Source organism: Cibotium barometz, chromosome 9, assembly GCF_041138505.1.
Source record: "Cibotium barometz isolate CiBa-2024 chromosome 9, ASM4113850v1, whole genome shotgun sequence".
Classification (NCBI taxonomy): domain Eukaryota; kingdom Viridiplantae; phylum Streptophyta; class Polypodiopsida; order Cyatheales; family Cibotiaceae; genus Cibotium; species Cibotium barometz.
The window spans coordinates 28,001,622-28,023,895 of record NC_141054.1 but is presented as its reverse complement, the minus strand read 5'-3'; the positions used below and the strand labels follow the sequence as shown (position 1 = coordinate 28,023,895).

General features: G+C 45.0%; 1 protein-coding gene across 2 annotated transcripts in view; it reads right to left on the bottom strand.

Annotated features, from left to right (window-relative positions):
* Positions 1-22,274, bottom strand: part of LOC147635415 (uncharacterized) — a 57,996-nt gene that overhangs the window by 415 nt on the left and 35,307 nt on the right. Inside the window, exons 3-9 of one of the 2 annotated variants that reach the window (XM_086802689.1) lie at positions 17,349-17,477; positions 17,103-17,255; positions 16,532-16,673; positions 16,329-16,370; positions 15,378-15,656; positions 15,206-15,254; positions 165-242 (exon numbers count right to left, since the gene is read on the bottom strand). In XM_086802689.1, the coding sequence (XP_086658815.1) occupies positions 165-242; positions 15,206-15,254; positions 15,378-15,656; positions 16,329-16,370; positions 16,532-16,673; positions 17,103-17,255; positions 17,349-17,477 (872 nt within the window). The remainder of the gene's footprint in view (positions 1-164; positions 243-15,205; positions 15,255-15,377; positions 15,657-16,328; positions 16,371-16,531; positions 16,674-17,102; positions 17,256-17,348; positions 17,478-22,274) is intronic. The other variant, XM_086802690.1, reaches the window with a different exon arrangement.

Sequence of the window (22,274 nt, the reverse complement as noted above, 5' to 3'; positions counted from 1 at the left end):
CAAAGTCATATTCTAGTCAAAAAAACAAAAAAAAAGGAGGTGGAAGGGCTCCAAGGGTCTCTTCTCTTTTGTGTTGGTGGTGGTAGTTTTGTCATGTGTGTTTGTTTTGGGGGGGTTTTTTTTTGGGAAGAGGGGGGGGTGAGAGGGAGCAATGGTTGTAGTACCATTTCCCTGAAGCTGCATTGCAAAATAATCCGGAGTTTCCATCATAATAATAGCCCAGAGTGCTGTTGTAATAGTACCTAGAGATGCTCAAAGAAATAGTCACATATCAGTCTTGAAATCACAAAAGAACTTCTGAAAGGAACATGAAATTTCAGTCTTAAGAAATATATACTACTCAGCAACCAAGATTTTTCCAATACTCTAAGCTATGTACACGAACACCCCTCTCTCTCTCTCTCTCTCTCTCTCTCTCGGTGCGGCTACAGCTTAGGTGACAAAGTCATCCACATTGCTGTGTGTGATGTTGCACCAAGCCACTCTCCTTATGCCACACAGCATGGCCAGTCACCGTACTTACCATTGTATGGGGATATTATAGAGTTCTCACAACTGGAGGAAGTCCTGCTCAGGGACATCAATGCTAGGACAAGGAGTCAGTAGGTCCCACTACTCGATCTGGACGACCCCATCAAACTACAGGACGTGGACATCATTGACACGGGGCTGCAGAGATCATCCCAAGACCGTGAGGAGGTCACAGTGTATGGGAGACATTTCTTAGAGCTAGGAGCTACACATGATCTTGTTATCTATAACAGGATGTCCCGATGGCCCTCCTTCAACGCCCTCACCTCCTTCCCTCACTCTACCGACTTTTCTTAGGGCTGAACAGCAAAGAGGCCTGGAGGAAATTCCGAGAACATCGGCCCCCCACACCTATCACCTGCCCAAACACATCGCACTCCTATGTACACTCCCTCTATCATATCCCCGATCAACCACCTCTACCCCCACGACCAAATCCCCACCCCTCCACCTCTACCTTCTTCACAAAGGACATGGTCCTCAAGGCCATTAGTAGACTACGTAATGGGCAAGCCCAAGATCAAGAGGGACTCGCTGCCGAGTACATCTCACGTGCCGATGATGCCCTTACTAACCTACATGTTCAATAGAGCACTTTGTGAAGGATTTCCACCCTCTTAATCTGCTAACACCATCACCTCCATCCTCGAAGCTTGATCCTAATAATTACATGACGATCGTGATTAACCACACATTGGCAAAAATCTATGGATCGGTGCTAGAGGCAGAGCTCAGTTCATTTGCAGAGAGACAAGGGTGCAAAGCCTCAGGACAAGCAAGCTTTCAGAGGAGCTACTCTACCCTTGAACACATCTTCACCCACCATGCCATCATGGAGGAGGGTAGAGCACCGCATCAAAGGATTTACTGCTGCTTTGTGGATTTCTGCAAAGCTTTTGATACTATAACCCGAGCCTGCCTCCTACACTACCCACAAGAGATAGGAGTCCCATCTGACATGGTTTGGAGCATCATCGCCCTCTATGAGTCCGTTACCGGGCGAGTGAGAGCCCCAAGAGGTACAGCGTAGGAGATTTCCCACACTATTGGAGTGAAACAGGGCTGCACTCTATCACCCACTCTTTTTGGCCTCTACATTGATGAGATCTCGAGCTTCATTGATGGATTAAGCGGGGCTGGTCCCACACTCGCTCAGGCATATTGATCCACCTACTACTTTATGGCATACTCCTCCTTTCAGATTCAGCCGAGGGGATTCAAGGACAATTGGATGCCTTGTAAAACCAAGGTAATGGTCTTCAATACCTCCTGCCCCTTCACATCCAAATTGAGCTTCAAAGTTCATATACAAAGGGGATCCTGCGGAGATTGTCTCATCTTATGTCTAGACTCTACCTCGGTGTCACTTTCAATGGCCCACGCTTCACCATGCTTCCCACAGCACATGCCAGAGTGACACGGGGATATGCAACCTTGAGCTTACTTGAGCGGTAGAGCCTCCACGCACATTTTGTCACGTGCACCCTACACTAGGGTACAAGGTGACACACTGGCATGATCATCAATGCAACATTTGTACAGAAGTAATACCTTTCTCTAGGAATATTTGTCATACGTCGTGACCCCATTGTGAGCCCTCAGTCCACAGACAGTCGGGCACAAGCTACATAGGTCAATCTCCCAATACTGTGTCGTCTACTTCTCTTTTATTCTCTTCTCTCTGAAAAGCTAAAGAAGAAAATGTTGGGGTAAAGGCACTATGCCCACCCTTATAGTGTGTACAAGCCCATAAGTTATAGTACATAGTACACTTAGTACTTTTAATGTACTAAGTGCACTATGTGTACTAGTGCAATATACATGTGTGATAGGGGAGTCACACACTCATGCCTCATGAGTTGACTTATCCCCACAACTCTCTCTCTCTCTCTCTCCCTTGTGCTTCTCTGTGTATGTCTCCCACATGACCTAACCCTAATTCTCTTTCTCCCATCAACTGGTATCAGAGCAGGTGTCCTTCGAATCTCTGACGCAGGCAGGCAGCAGCTCGACTCTCCATTAGCCTGTGTGTGAAGAGGCCAGAAGCGAACTACTGGACAGCACTTCAGTACGCAATTCCCCAGGATTTTGAGCAATGGCTGCCAACGCCACAATCTGTTCCGTCATGTTCGTTGCTGCCTTGTACTCATTCAAGGCCAGCCCAAGTCGTGTGTAGCGCCAGCGCTAGGCGGCAGCAAGAATTCAAGGCGAATACAAAAGCGCTGGCGACTAGGCGAAGTCGGTGGCGGGCATCCATCGAATACTAGGCAGCTGGCGTGAAGCGAAGGCTGCGCAGGCGTGTAATCGTGAAGGTGCTAATCGTGTAGCGCTACAAGGCTGCAAGCAAGGACTTGAACGACTTCCTGGCCGTATGCGACGAACCCCTCGTGTCAGTGGATTTCCGCTGCTCGGATGTGTCGTCGACCATCGACTCTTCCCTCACCATGGTCATGGGCGACGATATAGTGAAGGTCGTCGCCTGGTACGACAATGAATGGGAATACTCCCAGCGCGTTGTCGATCTTGCAGACATCGTTGCTAACAAGTGGAAGTAAGGAGAGCGGGGCATAACGAGTGGAAGGTAGGCGAGGTGGAGACGTGTGCTGTCCAGCCATTTCAGGCGCACAAGCCACTCTCTGCAGAGAAGGAAGACTTTTTTTGTTTTGTTTGAAGAGCTTCAAGAAGATCGATCCTCGTATTCCCTGCGTTTCTGCAGCACACAGGAGTCCTTCATCTGCACTAATTCTGCAGCAGCATCAGCAAACCCCCCTTTTCCTGCAACAGCCTGCAAATTGAAGAAAAATCAAAAATTACAAGGTATTTTCCTCAATTTTTTTTTGGGATTTGCAATTGAGCAAGTACAATCAACAATTGAGCAGATACAGGTGTCGAATTGCTCAATTTTGAGCAAAATTGGCAAAATTGGGTGACATTGGTCACAATCAGGATCAATTTGTAGGAAATTGGTCACAATCAGGATCAATTTGCAGGAAATTGAATGTCAAAATTTGGGGCTTTTGATGTAATTGTGCAATTAAGCACTCATACATGCTGTATGATGTGAAAAATCGCACATTTGGGCAAAATTGCAGCAAATTGCAGTGCAAATCAAGGGGCTTTTGTGCCGATTTGGTTGATTTGCATGCAGGCGATCGCATTTGATGCTGTGGATAATGTGTTGATGCCTTACAAGCACTCAATGTGCCTGTAAATCAAGGGGCTTTCATGTATTGGATGTATATGTGGCCAGGGGGAAGCATCGTGAACACTCTGGATGCCTTCATGTGCGTCAATGTACCATGTATGATCAGAAATTGATCTTAAATCAAGGGGCTTTTCAAGTTTGTATGCTTGTTGAGCTTGGCAAAGCAGCAGGCAAGACATTTATGCCTTGAATCCTCAAAAATCAGCTTGCAGTCAAGGGGCTTTTGCCCAATTTTTGTTCGGGACTGTTGTATGCAGTGTTCGGGACTGTAAAAGTCTGATTTTCACTCATTTGGACAGCCAGGAGAGCATTTATTGCTATTGTACCTGCTGGTACAGATTTGGCACAGCTTTGTGCATGTTTTGGCATGGCTGTACACTGTTTTGAGTGACCTAAAGGTTCAATTTCAGCTGCTGTACTTGCCGGTACAGGTTTGGTACATCATTTGTGAGCAATTGGTACTATTGTACAGTACTTTGGAAGGGCAAAAGAGCACATTTAAGGTGCTGTCCAAAATCTGCAGCAACCAGATTTTGGTGTTTTCATCACATAAAGTGGGAGAAAAGTTGCATTTGTGCTTCCGCAGTGGGAGATAAAGCTTGGGAGAAAAACTGTGAGCACTTTGTGTGCTTTTGGTGCAGTGTTGCACATTTTGCAGGGAGTCAGGCATTGACAGGTTGCATATTGCTATGGCAACCACAGGTGAGAGCTCTTCATTGCTTCACATCAAGAAGCTTGAAGGCTTGCATAATTATGATATTTGGCAAACCCAGTGCTACAATGTGTTGCTCCAGAAAAAGCAGCACAAGCCTATCAAAGAAAGGGGTGTGATGCCCGCTTCTCTTACTGCTGAAGAGTGGGAAGATATGGATGAGCTGGCAAGATCTACTATCATGTTGTCTGTGTCAGACTCATTACTTTTCAGCATTCGTGAAGAGAAGACAGCTTGGGGAATGTGGCAGAGATTGCAGGACTTGTATGCCCAACAAAGTGCCTCAAGCAAAGTGTATTGGTTGAAGAAACTCATAGGTCTTCAGATGAAGGAAGGGGCGTCTATGACAGCCTATCTAAATGAGTTTAATGGTATTGTCAGCCAGGTCATTAATCAAAAGTTGGCAATGGACGATGAGTTCAAAGCCACTTTTCTGTTATGCACTTTGCCAGAGAGTTGGGACACATTTAGGACAGCCACTAGCAATTCGAATGCTATGCTGTCATATGCCGATGTTGAGGGTGCTCTTCTTCAAGAAGAGATGAACAGGAAGAACAACTCTGTTGGAAAGTCCAATGCAATGAATGCACGTGGGAGATCCCAACAAAGGGGAAAAAGCCAAGAACGGGGAAGGAGCAAGTCTCGCTCCAAAAAGGATTTGGAATGCCATTATTGTGGCAAGAAGGGACACATTAAAAAGCAATGCTACAAATGAAAAAATGATCAAAAAGAAAAGGGAAAAGGCAAAGACAAAGAGAAAGATGAAGCCAAAGATGTAAAGCCAAAGGGCAAAAGTGGAGTCAAGATTGAAGAAATCAATGTGTCACATGCAGGTGGCAGTGAGGATGAGGTCCTCTTTACGTCTTCACTTGATGCCCATTCACTTCTTACAGGTGGTCATGGTATGCACTCATGGATCATTGATTCAGGTGCCTCCTTTCATGTCACAGGTTGCAGAGACTTGTTTGTCAGGTATACTACTGGCAATGAAGGAGTGGTTTATTTGGGTGATAACCATGCATGCAAGATTCTTGGCAGAGATGATGTGAGGCTTGTATTTTCAGATGGCTCACAGCTTATGCTCCATGATGTCAGGCATGTGCCTGAGATCAAGAAGAATCTGCTTTCTACTGGACAGCTTGATGATGCTGATTATGTTACCACATTTGGTAGTGGAAAGTGGAAAATTAGTAAGGGCTCACTGGTTGTTGCCAGAGGCTCTAAGGTGGAAACTCTTTACTTTATGCATGCAGGTGTTTGTCACCATGCTAATGTAAATGCAACCGAGCTGCCGGAAATCTCTATGTGGCATAGCCGGTTGGGACACATGAGTGTCAAGGGAATGGAGCAATTGTCTCGTTTGGGTTACTTGCCTTCTGTAAAGTTTTCAAGTTTTCAATTTTGTGAGCATTGTATATATGGTAGGCAACTACAGTGCCCCCACAAGAAAGCTCTTGGACAGAAAGATGCGCAGTTAGAGCTTGTGCATACAGATGTATGTGAGATGCCTCAGCTTTCTTTGGGAGGGGCAAAATACTTTGTGTCTTTTATAGATGATGCCACACGCAAGGTGTGGGTTTATCCTCTTCGTTTGAAGAGTGATACATTCTTAGTGTTTCAGAAGTTTGTTGCTCATGTTGAGAATCAAACTGGCAAAACACTGAAGGCTTTGCGTTCCGACAATGGTGGAGAGTACATGTCCAAACAGTTTCAGGACTTTTGTGATGCTAAAGGCATCAAGAGGGAGCTCTCTACTCCTTATGATCCTCCACAAAACGGGACAGCAGAGAGGATGAACAGGACCATACAGGAGAAGGTCCGTTCTATGTTGTCACATGCTGCATTACCTCATGGTTTTTGGGCTGAAGCTGTTATGACAGCCGTTCACCTTATAAACAGGTCACCTAACACGAGGCTTGGTGGGAAAGTGCCAGAGGAAGTATGGACAGGGAAGCCTCCGTCATACAAGCACTTGAGAGTGTTTGGTTGCGTTGCGTACGTGCACATACGCAGGGAAATGCGCACCAAACTTGATCCTAAGTCTCACAAATGCATATTCCTAGGATATGGTGACAGAGGTGAAATGGGGTATAGACTTTGGGATCCCATGAATAGAAAGATCATACGCAGCAATGATGTCATTTTTTATGAAACATGCATGTATAAGGAGCCTGCAAGGCAACAGGAGCCTGGCAGAGTCATCTTTGATGATGATGGACATCATGGACAACAACAAAGGGCTGTAAATCAGCCATTACAGCAGGAAAACCAGCCCTTAAATGGTGCTGAAAATGGTCCAAATGGACAGCCAGAGATGGCAGAAGATATCCCTATGGATATACCACAGTTAGAGGAGATACCGGGCATGATTTTTCAGCCTTATGGCATGGAACAGGAGCCACCAATGGGTGATATGCAGGCTGGACAGCAACCTGCAAATGATGGTCATTGGGTACGAAGGTCCACAAGACCCTCCAGAGCCCCTGACAGGTTTGTTCCAGGGGTTGACTACTTGATGCTTACTGACTGTGGGGAGCCCTCATGTTACAAAGAGGCTTTACAGAGGGCAGACAAGGCTCTATGGGAGCGTGCCATGAAGTCAGAGATGGATTCTCTGCATAAAAATTAAACATGGAAGTTGGTGCATTTGCCTGCAGGCAAGAAAGTTTTGCCATGCAAGTGGGTATACAGGCTCAAAGTTGCACCAGATGCAAAGCCAAGATACAAAGCCAGGTTAGTGGCTAAGGGCTTCAAGCAGGAATATGGTGTGGACTTTGATGAGATCTTCTCTCCAGTGGTCAAAATGACCACACTTAGAGCTGTATTAGCTTTGGTTGCACATGATGATCTGGACTTGATTCAGATGGATGTGAAGACTGCTTTTCTTCACGGTGATCTCCATGAGGAGATATATATGCAGCAGCCAGAGGGTTATGCAGTGAGTGGAAAGGAGAAGCTTGTATGCAAGCTGAAAAAGAGTCTTTATGGGCTCAAACAGGCACCAAGGGAATGGTATCATAAATTTGATACATTCATGAAATCACAGAAATTCAGGAGAAGTGACATAGATCACTGCTTGTACACCAAGAAAGCTTTGGATGGCAGTCTATTGATTCTCAGTTTGTATGTTGATGATATGTTGATTGCCGGGAAATCTCGTAAAGAGATGGATGCCTTGAAGAAGAGGCTGCATGAAACCTTTGATATGAAGGATTTGGGTGATGCAAATCACATCTTGGGTATGCGGATACTTCGGGACAGAAATCAGCATGTGTTGTATTTGTCTCAGAAGGAATACATTGGCAAAGTCTTGCAGAGGTTCAATATGGACGGGGGGAAGAAGACTAGTACTCCTTTGCCTCCATATGTGAAACTCAGTGCTATGGACAGCCCACAGTCAGATAGAGACAGGGCTGATATGGCCAAGATTCCGTATGCTTCAGCTTGTGGCAGTCTCATGTATGCCATGGTTGCTACTAGGCCGGACATTGCATTTGCAGTGGGAGTGGTTTCTAGATACATGGCCAACCCTGGCAAGAAGCATTGGGAAGCAGTGAAAGGTGTCATGAGATACCTGAAGGGCACACAGGATATGTGCATTTGCTTTGGCAAACAGGATGCATTAGTGCATGGTTACACGGATTCGGATTATGCCGGTCATCCAGATAACCGGAAGTCTACTACCGGTTATGTATTTACATTCACAGGAGGTGCTGTGTCATGGATATCCAGGATGCAGAAGTGCACTGCCTTATCTACTACAGAGGCCGAGTATATTGCAGCCACAGAGGCTTGCAAGGAGGCATTATGGCTATCTCGGTTAGTGGTTGATTTGGGCTATACAGGGGATATTCCATTGTTGCATTGTGACAGTCAGAGTGCCATCCAGTTGGCAAAGAACCCTGTCTTTCATGCAAAGACGAAGCATGTGGATGTGAAGTATCACTTCATCAGAGAGGTGATAGAGAACAAGCAAATTCAGCTTGTTAGATTCATACGGATGACAACCCGGCTGATCTGTTGATGAAGAGTTTGCCTCCGGAGCGGTTTGCTCATTGCAGACACTTGATGGGCATTGGATAAGGCCAGTTTCAGCCTTGATATGACCTTGTATATTATCATGTACATGCTGATTTTTCTTTTCCTTTACTTAAGGGCACTTTGCCTTTAAGTGGGAGGTTGTTGGGGTAAAGGCACTATGCCCACCCTTATAGTGTGTACAAGCCCATAAGTTATAGTACATAGTACACTTAGTACTTTTAATGTACTAAGTGCACTATGTGTACTAGTGCAATATACGTGTGTGATAGGGGAGTCACACACTCATGCCTCATGAGTTGACTTATCCCCACAACTCTCTCTCTCTCTCTCTCCCTTGTGCTTCTCTGTGTATGTCTCCCACATGACCTAACCCTAATTCTCTTTCTCCCATCAGAAAAAACAAAAATGTGCATAGGAACAAAGGGGTAAGGAAGCCACGCGCAAGTACGAGAAAGACCAACGCCATGGAGAAGCCGCCAACGGAGAGTTTCAGCAAAGACTCAACTGGGAGGCTATGCAAATCCAGCATCAACAGACGATGACACAGATTCTGGCATCCCTCCCCAAGATTCTCCGAATACCTCGTCCTCCACCGCCCCTACCACCACAGTTATACGAACCTCTCCAAACTTTAGTAGGTATGATGGTAAGTGTGATCATGCTGTTGTTACTCAATTTATTCATCAATTTGAAGCACATTTTCCATTAGCTAAAATTACAGATCCACAAGACAAAATCCATGTGGCAACACCCCAACACACTCGGCAAGCTATTACTTGGTGGCAACATTAGTCACAACTTCACACAGACTTCCTCACAAGCCAATTCCAATTTGATTCGGCTACTTTCGTGGCTAACCTCAAGACCCTTTTTCTTCCAACGTAGTACATGACCAATCTTGAGGATGAGTTTTACAAACTCACTCAAGGTGGTTCCCCTGTTTTGACCTATTCCAACAGGGTCATTACCATGGCCTAATAGTTGGGTATATCGGAAGAAGATAAGCTAAAGCAGTTCATTAGAGGTTTAGACACAAACATTAGGTATCCAATTAAGAATTTTAAGCCCCATACTTATGCACGGGCACTAACTCTCACTCAAAATCAGGAACTGATGTTGAACAAAGGTAAGCCCAAGCAAGTACAGTCTAATCCTAAGCCCCAACAACAGTCATTTACCCAAGGTAAGGGGGCTCAGAACAACAAAGACCAAACGGACCAAAAGAAAAATTCTCAAGATCAATCAAGCAATAAGAAAGATTCTACGCCCAAGAAAATTCCTAAGGAAAAAGCAGCAAAACATCACTGGGAGTTACCTCCACAAACACGGTACAAGACAGAGAACCGTTGTTTCTTATGCCACACTATGGGACACAAGAAGAAAGATTGCACTAAGTTTCACGCTAAAAAGCCTGCCAAGACATCCTCTTCCATAGTAGCCATCATAGCAACCCCATCCACACCACCACCATCAACCTCCAATGCCGTTCAGCTATTTTCCGCTTTGAATTCAATGCCACCGGTGGTATTTGATAATAAGCGAGTAGAGTGTGCGTTGATTTATGTCCGCTCTCACTCTAATGCAGTTCAGAGACAGCAACCGCAATGGAGCAAAGAATGGTTGGTCTTTTGTCTCAATACAGCAACATCATGCTACGAGACGACCTCCCACCCAATCCCCCACACCCAGTAGACCTGAGGACCATCACATAGAGTTGGTTCCTCGTTCAGAGCCTCCCAACAAGTCCCCTTACTGCCTTTTTAGGCATTGGAGAGCGAGCTAGAGCAACAATTATCCCAACTACTTTGGTCTAGATTTATCGGACCTTCCTCCCCATTTGTCGCTCCCATTTTGTTTGTCCAAAAGATCGATAAGACCGCACGTTTGTGTGGATTACAAGACGCTAAATAAGCTAACAGTTAAAAATAGATTCCCCATGCCCACAATAGAGTACATCCTAGAACGACTCAATGGTGCCAAAATTTTCTGTACGACAGATCTTAAGAGTGTATACCATCAGGTTCGGATCTTTGAGGTAGACATTCCCAAAAACCACCTTCAAGACCGCGCGCCACCACTATGAATTTGTGGTGATGCGTTTGGACTCACCAATGCACCAGCGACGTTCAACAAGATGATCCCTCGATTTTCGAGATCTCATTGACAAATGCGTCTTCATCTTTCTAGATGACATCCTTATCTTCTCACGGACTGCAAAATAGCATGAGTGAGATGTGGCAAAGGTTTTGCAAATCTTACAGGACTAAGTTGTTTATCAATGCCAAGAAGAGTGAGTTTGGAGTACTAGAAATACATTATCTAGGATACATCGTTAGTTCATCAAGTATTAGCTTCGATCCTGAAAAAGGTACATGCCATTCTCAATTGGGATATTCCCAAAACAACCCGCTCATTTGTGGGTCTTTGTCAGGCCTACAGCACGCACATGGACAAGTTTTCTGACCTTGCAGCACCTCTCCCTAACTTGCTCAAGGGCGTAAAGACTCATCGTGAAAAAGTGTTTGTCACAGGCAAGGCTTTAGAGGCATTCCAAGCAATGCAAGAATATAAAGTCGCCATGGGTTAATTCACCACCCAATTCAAATTCAAGATCTCCCACACAATGATGGGATACTTTCTCTTTTCCATTGGCTAGCTTTACCATCATTTTTGGGACTGGATTGAAGAAAGAAATGAGTGTGTAATGCCGCAATCAATCAAGAGCTAAAAGAGTCTACAAGTTGCCTCTGAGTCACCAGTCTTAAAGTTGGCATCATGTGATGATCCTTTCGAGGTGATTACCGATGCCAGTAACCAAGCCATTGAAGTTGTTCTTTAGCAAGATGGTAGACTAGTAGCTTATTATAGCCGCAAGTGAAATAACACCAAAAAGAATTATTCAGTATATAACAAAGAGCTTTTGGGGGTGATGACTGCACTTAAACATTGGAAGCACTTCCTTTATGAAAGAGATTTCACAGTTAAGACACATCACCAGACACTTAAATGGCTGCAAACTATGCCCAGTGCCCAATGGAGTGAAAGGCAATCCAGATGGAGTCAATTGTTCCAACAATTTGGAGGAATGATTTGAATATGTCCTTGGAAAGAACAACCTCGTTGCCGATGCTCTCAATCAAAAAGACACAATTCAAACATTGCAAGAGTCCACTTTGCTAGAAATTCAAGGCAAAGACTTAGACAACATGAAGGCACAGCATCCGGATTCAAAAGAATTTGGAATTCAATACCAGTTGGCCCTCAGTTCAGAACTAGGCTACTACAGTATACAGGATGGTTGTTTTTCAAGAACCGTCTTTGTGTACTCAAAGAAAAGTGCCTAGTCCTTCTCCACGATGCCCATGACTCTTGTCGGAGGTCATAGGGGTATCAACAATACCCTAGAGAAGTTAGAGAGGTCGTTCTACTGGCCCAAAATGCAAGGGGATGTCTACCAACACGTCCATGCATGTCAAATATATGAAAAGGTGAAAGTTCAACATACGAAACATGTAGGGTTACTTCAACCTTTGCCTATTCCAGAGGGACCCTTTCACAACATCAGTATGGACTTCATAGGCCCTCTTTCCACCTCGGCTCGATCTAGAAACACAATGTATGACTATTGTGGACAGATTTAGTAAGTTCTGCATGCTCATACCATGCAAGCAGACAGCCATAGTAGAGAACATAGCTCGCTTATTCATTTGGTTCTGGTGTCTCATTAGTGGTTTGCTGTGGACAATCACATTAGATAGAGATCCTAAAATTCACGTCCCATTTTTGGAGAGCATTCTTAGACAATTTTAGGACTAAGTTACAGCTGTCCAATGCATTCCATCTACAAACAGATGGCCAAACAAAAATATACAATCAATTGGCCTTTGACGTTCTCAAATCATACTACCATGACCAGCGAACGAAATGGGAACAATACCTTCTATTGGTTTAAGCAACTAAATGATACTCACTCATCGAGTATTGGCCGTACGCCATATGAGATAGCATTTGGTCGCCGGTTCTCATCTCTTTTGACGAGACAAATATCACCATCTCTAGAGGCCAGTAAGACAACTGAAACATTTTCAGGGATCATTGAGTCAGTTAAGAAGTGCCTTGCCAAAGCTCAAGAAGCTTATACCTAGCAAGCCAACAAATCCAAGCGAGATGTCAACTTTAAGGAAGGGGATTGAGTATATCTCCGCATCATGAATCAATGGCTAAAGCAAGTGGGCAAGCGTTGTCCCAAGCTTTCATTCCGAAGTTTCTGCCCCTTCCTCGTCATTCAAAAGTTAAGTGATGTCTCTTTAAAGTTAACGTTGCCAGAAAGTTGGACTATGCACAATGTCTTTCATGTTTCTTCATTGAAGCCATATTAGGTCCACCATTTCAGGATATATGAGAAGAAGAACAACCAGATATGATCGGTGAGGCAAAAGTCACGCTGCCAAACAAATTCTCATCCACAAATAGAAGCATCATTCCGATCGAAGAATACGACAGTTATATACAAAGTTCCAGTTAATAGTGGACTACTTGGAGGCATGAACTTGCAGCCAATTTAAGCAAAAGGGAATGTCACATGCACACCGTGACCCCCTTGTGAGCCCTCAATCCAGGGACAGTCAAGCACGAGCTACGTAGGTCAGTCTAGAGTCAGTCCTCTTAACCCACTTGGAGAATTCATCAAATTAGTGCATGTAGAAGTCAGCCTTAGCCTAGGTCTTGCATTAGAAGCATGTAACACCATATAGATCAGGATGGCATTCCCATGGGCTAGCCAAAGGCCAGCCCATGGCTGGTGGACCTGTCAGCAGCTTGGTCAAGGGCTGTTTACAGCCCTGACCCTCTATTTGAGGCAGCCGACAGCAAGCAGGGGCAACATGTCCCTGTCGGCCAGCAAAAGGGGAAGCCATGGGACACAAACAGAAGCCTGTGGGTAGGCAAACAGCAGGCTGGGCAGCATCTAATAGATGCGCAGCATTAATGCTGGCATGAAATGCTTATTCAGCATTCCTACATGCGTGCCCGCTACAGGAAAGCGAAGTTAGCATCAGCACTCACATATGCAGTTCTTGCAGACTTTGAACGTCGGGACTCGTAGCAACAATGGAGGAAACTTTACTCCAAGTAAAATGCAGGACATATGCCACAATCACATGTGCTCACATTTGTGTTTTCCACTCTTCACCAGAGAGTATAAGGGTAGGCGTTAAAAATCTCTCCAGTAGAGATGTGACCAACCAGGACACATTCAATTTGACCATGCAACACGGATTTCTGTTAAATATAAGACTTCTACACGGAGGGGGGAAGCAATCCATCATGGCCAGCTTTGCTTTGGCCAAGCACTTTGGGACAGTCATGGAAAACACGGGCAGATGAAAAGAAGTGACCGTGGGGCAAGCAGGCACACACACAGCCCCGCTGACCATATGGTAATGCTTTTGGAGGAGAATGCACGAAGGGCTGTCTTGCTGCTTTGCAGATTTTCATGTGGTTTCCTGAAATAGCCTATAAAGCAGAGTGATTGACCTAAAAGTTCTAATGAAGTTAATGCTTGCAGCTCAAGTGTGCATGGGGATCATAAGAACAACATTGGGGTCAAAAAAGATGCCCATTTATGTTGTCACGTGCATCAACTACAACCCTCAGACGCATTTATCACGCTAGGTTACTGGTAAGGATTGAGGTTTAGCAAAAGAATCAGCCCATGTTGTTAGCACTAAGCGTGTGTGTGAGGCAGGGTGCCTAAAGTGTGGTACAGTAAGATCCCACCAAAGTGTGAATGCAATGTCTGCTAACACAAGTTGGCAAATTGGTCTACTTTGGAAAGGCCTAAATATACAACCCCCTTCTCTCCATTCTACAGATCTTCTACAAATCTAAGGAGCAGCCAGCCAAGGGAACGAAGACCTAATTTGAAGAGTGGGGGAACAGCAAACTCAGTGCTAACAAGGGCCCAAACAGCAGCAATTTACATAAAGCTTCCTATTGCATGAGATTTAAGCAAGTGGGAGAGGACTGCAAAAGGTTTTTTTTGCTTGCTTCTTGACTTCCTGCTCCAAAGTAGTTCAGCAAGCCATCCTGTTAGTGCACCCTGACACATACCGATTGTTCGAAGCTATCAAGCTTACCTATGAAAAACAAGAAACCATTTCAAGGCCATGACCCTTCCGAAACAGTTTTGTATGCTTGGTAGGCTGATGGTCAATGTGCGAAAGGTAACCTTCAAAGCAGCTCTCTCAGTTCTACCCCAGTGGAGGTAGTGTGGCCATCTTTAAATACCTCAGCATTGAAGTACCCTCTAATCAGAGATGGCAACAATGTGCAGTGCACAGGCTGATGGTGGGTATTAAGAAGAACATACAATCAGGCTAAGATCAAGAGTTGAGCAGGGTTACGTGGAACAAACTGAAGTACGAAGAGTACGCGTTTCAAATGAGTTCTGAACCTTTCAATCCTTTTAATATTCCTCTACAAGTGGGCCTCTAGATGTGCACCTACCATCTTCTACAGGTCATAGGGCTCCTAGGAGCCTTGTTGGTATGTGAGATCTCAGAGAAGAGTTTAGAAACTTTACGGAAGGGGCTACAAACACACCAACATGAATGGCTGATGGTTCCAAAGTGAGGAATATAAGCAGGCAACATAATCAAGGACAGCTTGATACGTAGCTCCAATCAGAAATGGATACACTGAAACATGATACATACCCACTTGTTTCGTCATAAACATAACCCAAATCACCTGAAAAGTCTTGACCTGGGGAAAAAATCAAGGCAATTTGAGATTTGAATCTAGCGCTGACAAAGATACCCATAGCATGTAAAGGGATGCCCAGATAGAACAGCAAAGCACAAGATATGGCAGAAAAAGCAGCAATACCATGAGTGTTGTCACTGTTTCCGCCGGCAGCTCCATTGTCATCCTCAGCAAACATGTCCACTGAGGCTTGTGTTGAGTTTCTTGGTGGCATGTTGCCTTCATTTCCACCTTTGTCAGCAGTAACCCCTGTTTCTCTAGCTGTTCCATTGTACTGTTCTGCTTCAAACACAGAAGGATTGTCTCCGTCACTCCCAAACATGTCCTCACTGGTGCTGCCTTCTCCACGTGAGCTCAAACTATAAGAATGTTGTTTTGCTTTCTCCAGAGACTCATATCCTTCTGCAAAATGTTGGATAAACCAACCTCAGCAAGTTGCAGTCAAAAATAAATAAAAAATTTATATGCCAGCAACAAGCATTTAGTCATAATGCCAAAGAACTGTTGAACTCCAGTTGAGAATAGAGCAAGACTAAATCTGTTCATATCTCCTGTGCAATTCGGCTTAAAACAAAGCCCCCCACCTGGCAGGGAAATGGAACCTTAATAATTTCATTTAACAGTCGTAACTTCCTCATACTGCCACCCATTTAATAGTCATTGCTCACAGAAGCAACAGTTAGTCTGATGTTTCCAGTGGCATTTCATGCAGCAACATAAGGCTGCAAGCAGTACCGTCTTGCCAAATGGGAAGCTAGTGTGAAGCACATACTCCTCCAGCCTCCACTTCCACGCATTTCTCAGTCTATATAGTGTATATGCGATGAACCTACCACTTCACATGATATATTTCTCTATATCCTGACGGCCAACAAAAATACATCACAAGGCCTAATGACTGTAGCTTCCACCTTCTTCCACCACTCCCTTAACCTAATCAATGCAAAATCATATTAAACCTTAAATGATGCTTATGGCAAGAGTGAGCGAACTGGTACACAGCTTTTTTAATGGTTCTAAGGCAACAAATGTCACACTACAGGCTACAGCTAAGCAAGGTAAATGACAAGGTACCTGCTTCACGTTGAAAGGTCTCTTTTTCTTCATGATAAACATCTGCAAGACCATCAAACGGTGATGCAATCAGATTAGACGCATGCACGCTGAAGCACCACAAAAAATCAAGAGAACAGTCATTTTTGGGGATGCGTCTTGTTAGAGTCTGATGTAGCTGCCAGTAACAAAAGCATCTCAAGAAACCCAACAAGTTTACTTACTATAATCACCATGGTCTAAGAGTTTCATAGCATCTTCCGTAAGCATATCAAAGGATTCCTTTGTATGGCTTGACATTTTTGCCTTTGAATGTTTATCTTTTTCAGTAGACATTGATTTTAATCTCCTTAATGCGTGCAGGACCTGAACAAACCAAAAATGTCCCTTCCATTAAAACTTGTTCCTCGAATACAAGCCACGAAGGCAACCAACACGCCATAAGAGCAGAGCAAGGCCTTGCCACATGGGCAGCCACATAATTACACACAGGCCTATGCTGGATGCAGTGGCCACACACCAGGCAGCCTAAAAGTCGAGTCCCCCACAACACTACAGAGGGAAAGGTGGTTCCTTTTTGGGCTATACTGCTTATGTCTACTTTGGCATACTTTGACTATGGGATTAGAGGGAGGAAGGGAGTATCCATGCTCTAAACATTAATGTAACCAAACCACATGTTGGCAATTCTATACAAACCTTTAACGCCTACATTCGATGCACGACCCCCGTCATGAGCTACTGTAAGGGCATACTAGAATAACTCACTTACGAAATGCTAGACAAAGTGTGCACCGTTTCTCCGGGTTGAAGAGCATCTGCAATTCTCCGCTTGATGGAAGCCAACTCCTTGGATGACAAGCTATGTTCGACCTCCTCTTCAGCATACTGCTTCATGTGTTTTGCAGCCAAACTGGTATCTACCTCAGCAGTATCTAACCAAGCATCCTGGTAAAACAAAATGTAATGGAAAATCGTGTGTTGACGTTGGCACGATAATCACCAAAAGATTCTCAATCGAACTACGTTCCCAAATCATACCTTCACATCATTATCATTTCTGTACTCCACATAGTTCCCATCTGCATCAAAATAACCCTCCTCCCTTTCCTGATTCAGATTGAATGGCTCTATAGAGATCCCATCTTCCTCTTCTCCTCCGAGACTATCCTGCAATCAGTAAGCAACATTTTTTTACTCAAGGTAAATCCTCAGCACTGGCATTTAACTTTCTGTTGGGAGCAACCACCACTTTGGTGAACATACCATGAGAGTACTTTAAACACAATTGATACTAATGAACGGGTGAATGCACAGCAATGTACACATTTATCCATATAAAGTGCTATACAATACACAACCTGAGAGTGCACCTCTACTAGCCAATTCACAGTGTCTAGATAAGTAGAGGATTCATTTACAGGTGAGGACCAACAGACATGAAGGCAGGCAGCAAGCACAGCATTATTGCAGATAACTTTCAAGCTTACAAATTGCACTACACTAGAACATGCTCACAAAAAACATGTTTCATGACTGCAAAGTGCCTTAACATTCTGACCTCAAAACGTTTTGAAACATTACAAAATAGTTTTTTTTGTGTCAGGCGTACACTAACGGAAGCGTACTATTTTAGACTGCGATTATGCTGCATGCATAAAACTGAAGATGCACAGAAAAAAGGAAGAGAAGAAAAGAAATGACAGCAGAAGACTTAGTTTCTCGCCTAAATTATTGCATGTATTAACTAATTGACAGAAAATGAAATATTTACAATGATAACTGCAAGAGCTAGTCTGAACTGAATTCTGCTACTTTCTCAATTGGATCTTCTCTCTCTCTCTCTCTCTCTCTCTCTCTCTCTCTCGGCTGCTCAAGAAAGTCTTGTAGAAGGTATGTAGAATGGAGGTTTGCGGATCCTTTTTACAAGAGAAATACTTGTCCAATAACTCCAGTCAAACAGCCTTATGCAAGCCCAAATATTGTGTCCTCAAAAGTCACTAAACATGTTCAAACTGGAATAAAAGGTGCCCATCCCTGGCCCTTAAGCTTGGCTGGTTTACACATGCTTCCGCTACCAAAAACTGGTCCAAAACTTCCCCAAATCTGTACATTTCTATTCCATGCTGATTTTACAATTGATACCCTAAGACTAACCCTAATTACACATGCATATACTACCTACCGTGTACAAGTTGTCAGAATGCACAACGGAAATGAAGACAACTGCTGTAGAGAGCAAAACGCAGATGAAAGCAGCACCACAAGCAGCCCGGTACTCTGCCTCTGTAAACAACAAGGCAATAGTTGGCTGCCTCTTTGCTGCTCCATGAAATAGCTCCTGAGCCGAGAGTAAAACTATTGCCTGATGTAGATCTCCTCGTGTCTGGATCTCCTCCCCAATCTGGGTCACTCCAGCCTTGGAGTCGGACTCGGTCCTTTGTTTCACCTCCAGTGTCGTAGAAGAGTCCAAGATCCTTCGTACCCTGCAGATACCGCAAGATCTGCAATCGTGCATCCCAATGAGACTTCAAAGGCGTCTGCATGAACGAGCTCAACAGCCCCACAGGAAAGCTCAAGTCCAATCTGGTGTTCAGCAACTAGATCAATGAGCCAACCAGCTTCCGATACAGAGAGGCATCAAGAGGGTCACAAGGATCATTCACTGTAAGCTTCATGTTCGGGTCCATCATTGACGTGATAGGCTTGCAGTTCTCCATCCCAAAGGCCTCAAGCAACTCATGGACATACTGCTCCTAAGAAACAAAGAACCCCCTCTGGGTCTACCAGATCTCCAATCCCAAGAAGAAGTGGCCTAAATCGGTCATCTCAAACTCCTTGGACAAGGCAGCCTTCATCACTACAATGTGCTCCGCATGACCGCCAGTGAGAAGGAGGTCATCCACATAAAGAATGATCAACGTGACCATGCCGCGTTCCCGAACAAGAAATAAGTTAGGATCTGCAACTGATCTCTGAAATCCAATCCGTAGAAAGAAGGAAGCAATCTTCTAATTCCAAGCCCTGGGAGCCTGCTTACGACCATACAAAGCCTTCCGCAACCTGTAAACCAGCCCCTTTGATCCTGGAACCTCAAAGCCTGAAGGCTGCTCAACATACACCTCCTCCTGCAGGTCACCATTAAGGAACGCGGATTTTACATCCATCTGATATACGGGCCACCGTTGAGAAGAAGCAAGGGCAAGAACAGTCCAGATCGTGGTCATCCTCGTTGTCGGTGCAAAGGTATTCTCATACTCGATACCAGGCCGCTGAGCATAACCCTTAGCCACGAGTCTAGCTTTGTGTTTGTCCACCGACCCATCTAACGTATACTTGATCTTAAAGACCCACTTGACACCAATGACTGACTATTTTGACGGCCTCGGAACCAACTCCCAAGTTTTATTCTTCTCTATGGTATCCAATTCCACCTGCATGGCTTTCCTCCAAGTATGCTGTGAAAGGGCTTCCTCTATGGAAGGGGACTCTTTGTCCCGCATGATACGAGACATCAAAGCATAGTTCACCTGTAAGAGCTCCGCTAAATGACTTTTGTTACGAACTCTATGCGATCGTCGAGGCCCGTCCTCTGTGGTCCACTCGGAGGGAAGCTCCGTAACACCGGCCTCCCGAAGGGTGTCTAACAACCACCAAGATACTCGAATAGAACGCGGAGCCTCCTGCTGCTGCGGGGGATCATCTCTAGCCGCACGCTCAACCTCCTCAACTGACTGAGATTGTCCTGCCGGAACAATCGACTCGGAATCATCATCAAACTCGTTTGGGTCTCCAAGAAGTGGCGGCTCATCAAGAGTGGAAGCTGGAACATGCTCATCAAAAACCGCATCTTTGCTGACGACAACCTCGTTCCGCTCCGGGTCATACAACCTGTATCCTTTGGAAAGAGAGTTATATCCCACAAAAACAAGCTTATGGGACTTTGAGTCAAGCTTCCCCCTCTGCTTCTTTGGAATTTGAACATATGCATCACTCCCAAACACATGGAAATGGGAGACATCTGGTTTCTTGCCAAAATAAGCCTCAAAGGGAGTCATGTTCGGTACTGAAGCCGTCGGAGATCGGTTGAGGATATGGACAGCCGTAGCCACAGCCTCTCCCCAAAGTGGACGAGGAAGATCACGATGCTCCAACATCGTCCTCGCCATCTCCACCACAATTCGGTTCTTACGCTCAACCACTCCATCCTCTGAAGACGAACCTGTATTAGTCAACTGCCGCTTGATGCCATGTTCCGCACAAAACCACACAAATGCATTGGAAGAAAACTCTCCTCCTTTGTCAACCCGAAGAGGAGTCTTTATCTACAAGCCAGACTCTTTCTCCACCATCACATGCCACTCCTTGAACCGAGCAAAAGCTTGGTCCTTCTTGGAAAGGAAATAAACCAAGTGAATCTGCTACAATCATCAACAAGCAGCAAAGAACCTCCCAAGGATGGCATCTGCATAGGTCCACAGAGGTCAATGTGTACCAACTCCAAAGGTTTCGAAGCCCGCCTGAAGCTTGCTTCGGAAAAGATTCCCTGTGTTGCTTACCACGAATGCAAGAACTACGTCCCTGCCTGCTGCCAACATCTGGCAAGCCAATCACCCTTTGGTCCCGGAAAGCTCGCCGCCGCAGGGCATCCACATTCAAGTGGCCAAACTGAAAGTGCCACAAGTCACCAATTTGAGAGCCTATAAGAGAGGAGAGTGCTGAGAGTTTGTATATACCGTTCTCCACTCCGCCTTTCCAAACAACCTGGCCTGTTTCTCTGTCTTGTAGAGCAGCAGAATCCTCCTCAAACTCCACCCGGAAGCCAGTCTTGCAAACCTCATGCACTAACAACATATGAAAACCAAGTGCGAGGACGTAAAGAACACAAGAGGAATGCTTCCCCCCTCTGCCATCGGGAATGATCTCCATCCTGCCCTCACTATGAATCGATATAGTGGAATTGTCGCCAATGAAAATGCGACCTAACTGCCATTTAAGATCTTGTAAGAACTCACGAGAAGGAGTCATGTGCCTAGAAGCACCACTATCAAGAATCCACTCCCAAGTATCCCTAGCGGTGAAGCCAACTGCCTCCTCGCTCGAAGAAGATGAAGCATCTGTGTCCAAAATCTCCAAGTGCACAAAGGCTAGAGTCTTTGCAACTGAAGCTAAAGAATCAGCACTCTTCCCGTTATTGCGCTTGGGACACTTCCTCCAATAGTGGCCTTTCTCGCCACAATCGTTACAAGTCCGCTCGGCCTTCAGTTTCTCACGGTCTGAATCGGGCTTCTTCTCAGAAGACTCCTCCCATGAAGACTTCTCTTTGCCCTTATTGTTGTTACAAGCTTTCGACCGCTAGCCAGTCAAGGCCTCAGAACCTCCGCCTTGTGGAGCATTCGTAAAACACTCTTCTTGGTCCAAGACCATAGGCAAAAGTCACTTATAAATTATGACCGCTTCCAAGTTCACACTCACTGAAGTCTTGAGGCGGACAAGACTCAATGTCTAGGACCTCATCCTCCCCTTTTACTCAAAAATGAGCATCTTCCCATGTCCCTTCACCTGGAGACTGAAAACTCTGTTTTTCCACCATTTCTCTCCATTTCCAAGCTCTCCATAGCCATACCCAACTTGCTAGGGTATTTTCCAAGCTTCCAAGAGTGTTTCCAAGTGCTAATCACTCTCCTACTCACTCCCAATGACTGAAATTCAGCAAAACAGCTCTCATTTTTGCTGTAATTTCTGGTCTTTTTGTTGAAAATCCTAATTTCAGCCTTCCTTTCTCGAGTTGAACCATAGGGGAAGCTTTCCCAAGGTTCCCTTCATCCTCTTGAAGACTTTTGTCGCGAAGAAAGGCGAAAAATCAAAGATCTCAACACTCCAAGGACTTCCATCGCGAAGACTTCCGCTGTCATCGACTCTACTTGCTATTGGTAAGCTTTTAGGCTTAAATATGGGAGCAAGTAG